Raw genomic sequence first — 10,834 nt, forward strand, 5'->3', positions numbered from 1 at the left:
AAAATATACAGTTTCCACACAGATAAAAAGGGAATGTTATGGTTGAATTCAGGGTTTTTGAACTGCAGCACTGTTTCCCTTAAAGCCTCAGGCCGTGGTTGGCTCATGATGCATCTGGGATATAAAGAGTGTGTGAAATGTTGGAATACGTGATGAGGCTTGCAGGACAAGGCTTCTCTGGGAAAAGCCTGGTTAAGTGAGAGGAGAACTGACCAGCTCCATATCAGACTATTGTCTGCATGGGGGTGCTGGGGATAAAAACACTATTTATATCGTCCCAGGAAAGTCTTCAAAGCTCTCCTACTGCTCACTGGCGACCTGCCAAAGATAATCACTCTGTTTGAGGGGTGTCATGCTTAAAAAGGAATTTAAAAACATGTTTAATGAAGTGTTGTTTTTTTTTTGTGAAGTGTACCAATATTCGAGAGGGTGGTGTTAAAATATCATCAAAGGAAACCACCATTTTATTCATGAACAGAATTAGTCTGAGATAAGTGGGGTCAGTGTGAGGCGGGAAACTTTATCTCAAAGGGATTCACAAACTCTTGAAACAAATGAAATGTCTGGGTCAAGTCGTACCCACAAGAGGCGGTAAAATTAGATCTCCATCTTCAAGAATTAGCAGGATGGGAGTGATGTTAATTGTGATGTGTGTAACTTAATGTGATGTTATTGTGCACATTGCATGTAACTTAATTTCTCCCGAGAGCATGGCCATCACTCTTAATGCATGTTGCATTACCCATGGAGGAAATGTTTACATGAACACTGACATGTAATTTTCTTCCTGATAGTATACTGATTACTATCCGACAAGACATACAAGTCCCATGTTAAATCTCACTTCCCAATTCAATTATCTTTCTAATCAACAGCAAACATGGAGCACAATGTTTTTAATTAGCTGTAGTGTTTCCTGTTACTTTCAGTCATGTGTAATCTCTTTAGTCATGTCGGCTCACACATTTATCTCCATTACATATTTTATTTCACTGTCCAAAGTGGAAGATCTAGAAAACTTCAAACAAAAACAAAAGCGTCATGAAGAAGGAGAAACACAGATCCCTCACGGTCCTTCACTATTCTAAGCTCTGCTAATTGCATTCTCACTCCAGACAAAATTAGTGTTGTTTGTATTCTGTTGATTTGCAGGCCTCTCCAGTCTGCACTTCCATCTACCAAGCCTTTTATTTATCCCAGACTGTAAACAAAGTTGGCGACGAGTCCAGGAAGAGAAACTGAGCTACAGCGACCCTCAACCTCTCAAATCCTCTTCCAAAAGCTTAATGAGAGCAACAGACCAACTGGACTGGGCCCAAACATTTCCCGGTGTGGGATGCTGAAGGGAAAGCTTTATTCGGGCCTTTTAAAGGAGAGGAAGAGGGTCAGAGCCGGAGTGGCTGGGGCTGTCTAGGGTCAGCAGTGTGGGCAAGGCTATTTACAGTCACAATAGGCGGAGGAGATGTTGTTATAAATGTTTCGAGATGTGTGCCGTGTAGGAAAAAAAGGAGCCTCTTAGGATGAGGGAGAGAGAGAGAGCAATGAAGGGAGCAGTTGCTTGTTGTCCTTTGCCACATTACCTTGTTTGTCAGAGACTATACAGCATCTGCAGGTAATTGCTTTTTTCAATTGTCTCTAACAAGATAAGGGTTGGAGGCGAGCAAGGCCAAAACTCGTGTCAATCCCAGGAAGCTGCATATCTGGAGAAGAAGAGCCAGTGTAAATCAGCTGATGTCACTCTAAAGCACATGCGGGACTGAACTCACTATCTCCAGGCTATTGTAATAAATTGTCCTGTTTAACACAAACAACCGGTGTATGACTTGAGGTGTCATAGGCAATCAGATGACTGTACTGGTAACCTAAAGTTGACAGTCTTATCACCAGTCTTCATGTTTGTGTGTGAAGATAGAGGGGTTTATCTTTGCATGCAAACATATGCAGAAATGTATCTTCCATGCTTCTTGAAAGACATAAGAAATTTCAAGCTCTATTTCTAAAACAATATTTCCTATCAAACAAGGTGTGGATGCTGTGTTACAGATGTTGTCATAGAGTTATAATGCAAACAATTTTGTAGCTTTAAACAACAAATCTGGTGATATTCTATATTTGTTTTGTGATGTCAACAAATCCAAAGAAAGACCAAAACCAACAATGAATTGATTCTACTGAAAAGTACTGTCTGTGTAGCCAGAGCCTGATTATTCTCTGTGCCATATCACCTCCAAAAACTATTAAAAATACATTAATGAGCCACACTGTGTGACTTACCATGAACATGCTGTATACAGTGCATGGTAGTTTATTTTGAGTCAATCCCACATAAACCGTCCTCATGCTACAAACACTACACCACTACACCAAATCCGCTGCTGAAAACAGTCCCCAACAATTACACTATTTACTCCTGTTTGAGTGACATTTGTTAAAAACTACAGTGCCCAGCTATCTTAGGAATTTCATTAGCCTTTTAAAAAAATGAAAGTGTGTTTTTTTTAAAAGATTTATGTCTAGTAGCCACAGACAGGCTGGAGAAATCTAAAAAACATTGAGAATTCAATATTCCTCTGGTCTTACTTGTTTCGTGAGATTTGTTGAACATAACCAATATATAGACTATGACCAGACTTAACATTTGAAACTCTAAGAAATAAAGAAATCCATATTAAATTAGTCTGACAAGGTGATATTTGGGTTGGAAATTTATATAATGCTAATTGGCTATAAAACACTTTAAAACAAAAAGGATGCTCTCTCCTCATCAGTTCTTGTGACTAAAGGGACAACTCTGAGGTGTGATTAATGACTTGCAGTGTGGTCATAAAAAAACTTCCACCCCCTAAAGGTGCAACTGGGACACCTAATCTATGGATTTTTTTTGTGTTCTGTTGCCTGCCTTGTTGTTTATTGTACTGCATTAGCTACAAAAAAGTTAAGAAAGTAAAGGGTAGTTATCTATTATTTCTTTCTATTCCTTAATTAAATTATCATCAAGTATGCAAAAAAAAGGTATGCAATTATGGTTCCTTCCAACATCTTTCCACTTCATATTCTGATTGTTGCAGTTTAATGTAATAATCTAATAACAGATTATTTAATTATGCACCATTCTTTAACTACACACATAACTGAACAATCAAGGATATTTTGCAGCTGTCAGTATGGAAGTTACCTTGATGAAAAAATATGGTACAGATGGATTTATGTGAGTTTGACAATCAGACATATTTAATTCCTAAACATTGCACTGCTGTTGTTTGTCTTTAAAAATCAGTGGGAGATATTGCATTTACCCCCCCCCCCCCACCCTCTGCTTCATAAAGTGAACACGCTTCCTCAGCAGTCTGCGTGAGATTAAATCTTCTTTTGTTTCTAGCAGGCATTCACACGCAATATTTAAATCCAAACAAAACATCCGTGCAGCTGATTGTTTTCTAGGAAAAATGTGTGGACCATATATCTTTCATAGACTCTGTTGGAAGGTGCTATTCTTTGTGTTTTCTAGTGTTTTTATATGTTCCTGGGTTGAGGAACATTACTGGGGTGATACTACGCCCTGCTGGAACATAGTGCATCACTCCTATTTGTTTTCCCTTCCTGACATCGTCTGTACAAACACACCCTCTGGACTCTGCCATGTTTTTGTCCATTTCACACTTAGTGTTATATTAGCTACTCAATCAAAAAGACACCTATGACCTGACATATTATGGGAACTCTGATATCTAGACACAGGAAATGGACCAGTCTAATTTATAAAAGTATAGGTCACTGCTGCACAAAACAGGCACACAAAATACAACATCATGAAATAACATATTTCTATCCGGCTGCATTGACATGTTTAACTTATTTCTCTGAAAAGTAGAAAAGAAAAATAAATGTGCATACAAGCATAGAGAAGAAACAGAAACTAAAAGCTTTCTTTAAAAAAAATCCATCAAAGATTCAACTACTGGTTTGTTGTTTACAACTTGTAATACTTTCTCAGCCAAAAGAGCTCTGGTTCTGGCACCAACAGCAGCAATAATTGCAGTAGGACTTGGGAATATTTTTTGACTTGTGGTACGGGCACAGTAGATGGCACTGTTTTCTGCCCTTCCAGTGACTCATGAGTCACAAAAACTGACCCCCAAGTCACAAAAACTGACCCACATGTGTGTTTTCTGCTCTGTAGGGAATCTGGCATGCAGGGGGTGGAGTCAAGAGAATTAAAAAAAGGGCTGAAACATCTACAGTACTTAGTCCAGAAGGCAGTGTACAGCAAAAATAAATGATCTGATACCATATCCCATTGAACCTTGTTCCACTACCCTTTTTTTTTTTTTTTTTTTGAAAAAATACAATACACATATGTCTAAATTGACAGATATGGTAACCTTATCCTTTTTTCCATGCAACATAAATGTTGGTACAGGCTTATAGTTATTATTTTCATATTTATTTTGCTGTACACTGCCTTTTGGATAAAATACTGTACTTTTTCTTTACTTGCTCAACTCCAGCCATGACTCCACCCCCTGCATGCCAGATTCCCTACAGACCAAAAAACACACGTTAGTCAGTTTTTGTGACTCATGAGTCACTGGAAGGGCAGAAAACAGCACCATCTACTGCAGCTCTGACCTGCCACAGGTCAAAAAATATTCCCAAGTCCCTCTTAATAATTGTAAGAGTGCAGCCTTGCCAGCTGCTCAGAGTAAAGGGACAATAGACATTAGACATAATGATGATGAGGGTACCTATAAGGAGTTTCAGCAACATAAACACACTGTGTGTATTTTTCTCCTCTGCAATGTTGCTCACAACCAACAGCAATTCGTCAATACATACTCTGCTCTGCCCTGGTTTCAGTGAGGAGGGTGGGTGGGTGTATATGCAGAGGGATATAATTAAAGGGTCCCGGTGCTTGTCTTTGCCTTGGGCCTCCAAGTTACTGAGAGCACCCCTGAGTGGGACGCAAGCAGAGACTGTAACTCTTCACAGCAGGAGGTATTTTAATCATGCAGACTTGAAGTTGTGCTCATCATGCATCCTGGATTCAGTCGAATGAATAGCCTTGAATAAAACCTGTAGGGTGCTGGATATGAAAGGTAACAAAGCTTTCAACCTACATGCATCCATAGAAATCTTCTTTGAAAGAGTCTGACATGGTTTTACAACACTGCATACTGAAACTGAGATGATCATTACAGTATATAGTATATGAAGTGTGATGTTCAATAAGGAATAAAATGTAGACCATTTCAAGTAATAATAAATTAGCTAAAGTATACAGAATACTTAAAAAATGCACTGCTGAAGAACACCTACTCTGTTCTTCAGCAGTGCATTTAAAAAAAATCATGTTGTGGATGCAGAGATTTGCCTTGACAAGACTGATATAATCTGTCACAACTGCCTTCATTTAAAAGTCTTCTTTTGTTGTTGAGTATTTAAGAACATGAATCCTCTCCCAAATAGTGTGTGTATGTCACTGCCTTGTTGCCGTCAGCTGGGAATATTAATACACTGGTAGAGCTCTCTAGCTTTCCTAATCCTACGAGTGATAGAACGTTTTTTTTCTCCTTTTTTAAGCTAAGAAGGGGAAATAACATGCTTTTCCTTCTGTCCCAAAAAGAAGGATCAAACTCACATTACTCTGAGAATTTGTGGGGAGTTTTTTTTTCCTTTATTTTATTTGAAAGGGACCATGTACAGTTTTAAACATAAATGTTACCATTTGATGCAATATACCAGAGTTAGCTTATAGCCAGTTTTCATCTGCAGTCCCTTGTTACAATTAACATATTACAGCACAGTACTAGACAAAAATCATAATACAAAGGATAAAGAATAATACAGAATAAACATAATACATAGGGTACAAAATAATACTGAATAGATATTACAAGGTTATACACAATAGCACATCACACATAGACACGATGTCAACTAGAATGACTAATGAATGCTTGTCCAATTAAAATCAAGAATATTTGTGTTCATAGGAAGAACATAGGATAAAATGTAAATTCAGTGGTTACAGAGCTGAGTAGATTTTAGTAAATGTTTTAAATTGGTTTTAAAATTACTGAAGGACATGTAGCTCTTCATGTCATCAGGTAGGGCATTCCACTGAGTTGTGGCTTTTACAGAAAATGCTGACTGTCCAAATGCAGTGCGACGATATGGTATAATACATTCTATAGAGTCTATATAGAGTCCACAGAACTAAAATGCACAAAGTCACATTATGGAGGAGGGGCCAAACCATTTAAAAATTTATAAACAAGGCACAAATTAGAATATAGTCTAAAATTCTCAAAGCTCAATAAGTTGTATTTCTTAAGTATCCTATAGTAATGGTAATGCATCAGCTTTTTGTTTTTAGAGTTTGTTTATATGATGACTCAAGAAGTCATATGGCTGTCTCACCAGCCTGCCCCCAATATGTAATACAATCAGACATATGGAAAAGGATCATAGAATGCCAAAATTTCTGATATGTCAAAAGTTTGCCAGACTGTACTTCAAGGTTTTTACCATTTTTTAAACATATTGTTTATGTTTCTTAAAATTAAAATTTGGATTCAGTACCATGCAGAGATATTTAAAATCAGTGACATCAGTGCTTTCGCCATTGATGAAAATATATGCATTCTGAGGTTGTACCATGTTTTTTAGTGAAAAACATACCTTTTTTCTTATCAACATTCAGACTGAGACATGATTGATCAAGCCACTGTGTGATCCTTTCCATTGCAGTTGTTAGCTTAGCAGCTGCTAACTCAGCTGTTTTTGCATGTGTGTATACAACAGTGTCATCAGCATACATTTGCAGTTCTGTCATAACACTGTTGAGGGAGATCATTAATAAACAGGCTAAATAATAGGGGATCTAACACTGACCTTTGTAGAACACCCATTGTACACCTCATGTTACTGGACAGTGCATCACAAACTTTAACTCATTGTATCCTATTAGATAAATATGAAGACATCCATGCCAGTGCCCTAGATGAAAAATTAAATTTAGAGAGTTTGGAGATTGAAACGGCATGATTGACTGTGTAAAATGCTATAAATAGATCTAAAAACACAGCACCAACCACTGCTTTTCCATCAAGCCTTGATTTAATTTGCTCTATTAAGTGCAAGGTAGCAGTTTCGGTGGAATGATTTGCTCTAAAGCTGAACTGCATGTGATGTAGACCAAAATTGCTTGTGCTAAGAAAAGTTGTTAATCGTTCAGCAGCAATTTTCTCTGCAACCTTTGAGTGCTGGCAGTATGCTTATTGGTCTATAATTGCTGGCTTCAAGGTGGTTTAAATATAGGTTTACAATGGCACATTTCCAGTTATCAGGGTGTTATCAGCTGTGTTTAAAAGCCAAGTTAATTAAGTGAGCAATGGGAGGAGTTAGAGTATCTTTGTCTGATTTAACAAGCATGGTGTCAAATTGGAAAGCATCTCTTCTTTTGGAACTTTTTAAGGAGCTGATGATCTTGTTTAATTGTATCTCAGTGGTCTCTGCCAGCTCAAAAACCTGGCCTGTAGTATTTATAAGAACAATATCCAATTCCCTTTTTGTTATTTTTTTTACTTAACTCATATGCAGACTCAAGGAAAGATATTAAAGACATAAGCAATAAAAAGATTATCTTCGATTAACTCTATATATGCTTTGAGCTGAAAATCTCCCAAAAACTTTGGGTCCCCCCAGTAAGATTATCAATATTGTTCCAGATCAGTTTAATGTTTCCTTTTGCCTCATTAATTATGTTTGAGATAAAAACAATATTTGGCTAATCTCACCTCTTGGATAACGTTGTTCCTCAGACATTTATAAATCTGCATATCAGTGTCTCATCCAGATTTCATTGCTTTCCTCAGTGCTGCATCTCTTGACTTCATCAGTTTCCACAGGCTTTCATTAAACCAGGGTAGGTTTTTCTGGACCCTTACAGTAAATCTTTCCCTAACAGAATTAATTCTGTGTTACAGCCACCATCCAGATCATCAGAAGATATACATCATCCCATTTCAAACTAGCAATTTCATTGTCAAATTCATCTTGCTTAGTTTTAAGAATGCCATGAAAGATGTTGATCTTAGTGGTCGCAGTACTCTTAAATCTATTTTTTTGTCATTTTTCCCACAAATAGAGTTAGATTGTGATCAGATAAGCCAGTAATCAAATTATAACTTTTGGTTATTCTTGACAGTTTGTTACTGAATAACTATTTGTGTACTAGAGAGTTTTGCAATCCTTGTTGAGCCTTTGACTAATTGTTCTAGGTAGAATTTCTCTGTAGTCTTTTCATCTTTTTTCAAGATTTTAATCAAGTTGATCATAGAATGTGTCATTTGCTGAAGGGGGCCTGTATACACCTATGATATTAAATGACATTTGTTTAGACAAAAGTATTTTCAACCTGGCATATTCTAGAGTGTCAGCCACAACAGAACATGTTCACATTTTCTGCCATTTTTACATATATAAGCACACCCCACCTCTTCCTTCAGTTCTCTCCTATCTGAAACTGTTGTGGTTTGCAGTTTGGACCCAAATGCAGACACAGACTAGAGTGACGTTAAACGAAGTAAGGCTTTATTGCCAGGGAAGTTGGGGGGGGAGTTGAGGTGGATGGAGTGGGGATGAAGCAGGCTGAGGCCGAGGACTGGAGGGCTGAGAGGGGTGAGGGAGAATGGCAAGGGCAGGCAGGAGGGAGTAGGTGGTAGGGGGCCCCAGAGCAGGCAAGCTGGCAGGCAGGCAGGTAATGGTCCAGGAGCACTGGATAGAGAAAAAGCAGTTAGTAACAAGTCCAAACTTTGAGAAATCACTAAATATGCCTTAACGAATAACTTAACGAAGAGTCTTTGGAGCACCTGTCTGACATGCTGGGTGTGTTCCTCCAAGTCCCGGGAGAAGATGAGAATGTCATCCAGGTGAACAAACACAGAACGATTGAGAAAGTCCCGAAGGACATCATTGACCAGTGCCTGGAAGACAGCGGGGGTATTGGTGAGACTGAAGTGCATGACGAGATATTCAAAGTGGCCAAGGGGAGTGTTAAAGGCAGTTTTCCATTCATCTCCTTCTTTAATCCTGACAAGGTGATAGGCATTTCTGAGGTCCAGTTTCGAAAAGATGGTGGCTCCCTGAAGGGGCTCAAAAGTGGAACTGATAAGGGGCAGAGGGTACTTGTTCTTGATGGTGATTTTATTGAGTCCACGATAATCAATACAAGGGTGAAGGGTCTTATCTTTCTTAGAAACAAAGGAAAAACCTGCACCAACGGGCACGACCTAGCTGCATAGGTTCCTCTTCCGCTGGGGGTAGGGCTAGAGGTCAAGGCACTGCACGGGAAGCAGGCACAGGCCCAGGACTCGCTCTCGTGAGAGGTGGAGGGGTAGGGCGAGAAGAAAACAAAGATGGACGGCTGTCTCTCTCCCTACGGCGCTCCCGCAATCGATTGTCTAGTCTAATGGCCAATGGGATTAATTCATCTAGGCTAGTGGACTCATCCCTAGCTGCTAGCTCATCTTTAACTGTGTCACTGAGCCCGCTTAAAAAAAACCCCTGAAGAGCCTTGTCATTCCACCCTGACTCAGTCGCTAAAGTCCTAAACTCAACTGAAAACTCTGCTACACTGTGGGAACCCTGATGAAGTGACAAAAGACGCTTACTGGTGTCTCTACCCCTGACAGGATGATCAAAAACTTTCTTCATTTCTGCCACGAAGTTATCATAGGAAGAAGTAATGGACAGTGAGCTATCCCAAACTGCCGCTCCCCAAGCTTTAGCCCTCCCCGTAAGCAACCCTACAACGTAAGCTACTTTGGACTTATCTGTGGAGTAAGTCTGAGGCTGCTGCTCAAACACGAGGGAGCACTGAAGCAAAAAGGACCTGCATGTCCCCAGATCTCCATCGTAGCGCTCAGGCGCAGGAACATGAGGTTCTCTTGGCACGTAAACAGGCATATCAGAAGGTGGAGTGGGAGCTGGGGGTCCAGAGGCAGACGGGGAGTGATGTGTGGGGGCAGGGTTGAGCTGGCTCTCAATCTGGGCCACATTGGCTGTGAGGCCCCTTAAAGTCTCCACAATACCTCTAAGAACCTGGTCATGCTGATGAGCTGATTGCAGCCAGGAGTGTGGAGCTGGGAGCCAGGAGAGCCACGTCCAGGCCAACACACACACACACACACACATACACACAAACACACACACACACACACACACACACACACACCCACAGCCACAACATGGGACAGGGGAGCACTGGAAACACAGGGAAGAGGAAAAAACAGGGAAACACTAGAGAATCTTCAGGTACCATAACGGAAACATTCATATCCTGGTACCATAAATACACTAATGGGAGCTGATTCTTTCAGCCATGTCTCAGAAATACACAGGAAGTCCAGATTTGAGTTATACAATAATTTTATTACCTGATTGCTCTTTGAAACAATACTTATGACGTCAGAAAACAGGGTGGCTCTGGGCAGAGAGGAGGTGATCATATCAGAGTTAATCCTGACAGTGATGTTGGAGCTACATGGTCTGAGCCCAGTAGATGTGTTGGTGTGTTGGTGTGCGAGGTGGAACCATTGTGGTAGGGACTAGGACCAGGGGAACAGAAGTGATGCACAGCACTGGACCGATGAATAGTAACATTGTGGTGACATGATGTGCAGGTGGACATGGGTGCACGTGGATGGCAAATGTTGTATGCCAGGTTGGCAGAAAGCACCCTTGCACCAGCTCTGTTCAAGTGGAGACCATCTGCACTGAAAAGATGTCCCCATTCTCAGAGGAGATTGAAGTTATCAACAAAGCACATGCC

General features: G+C 39.9%; 1 protein-coding gene across 1 annotated transcript; it reads right to left on the minus strand.

Moving 5' to 3' along the window:
- Positions 1-8,567: 8,567 nt before the first annotated feature.
- Positions 8,568-10,599, minus strand: LOC137188896 (uncharacterized). The gene is made up of 5 exons (XM_067598484.1): positions 10,547-10,599; positions 10,238-10,266; positions 9,896-10,121; positions 8,874-8,987; positions 8,568-8,778 (listed from the first exon to the last, which is right to left on the minus strand). The coding sequence occupies exons 1-5, from the start codon at positions 10,597-10,599 to the stop codon at positions 8,568-8,570; spliced, it is 633 nt and encodes a 210-aa protein (XP_067454585.1).
- Positions 10,600-10,834: the final 235 nt, after the last annotated feature.

This window comes from Thunnus thynnus, chromosome 9 (assembly GCF_963924715.1).
Source record: "Thunnus thynnus chromosome 9, fThuThy2.1, whole genome shotgun sequence".
In the NCBI taxonomy this organism is placed as follows: Eukaryota; Metazoa; Chordata; class Actinopteri; order Scombriformes; family Scombridae; genus Thunnus; species Thunnus thynnus.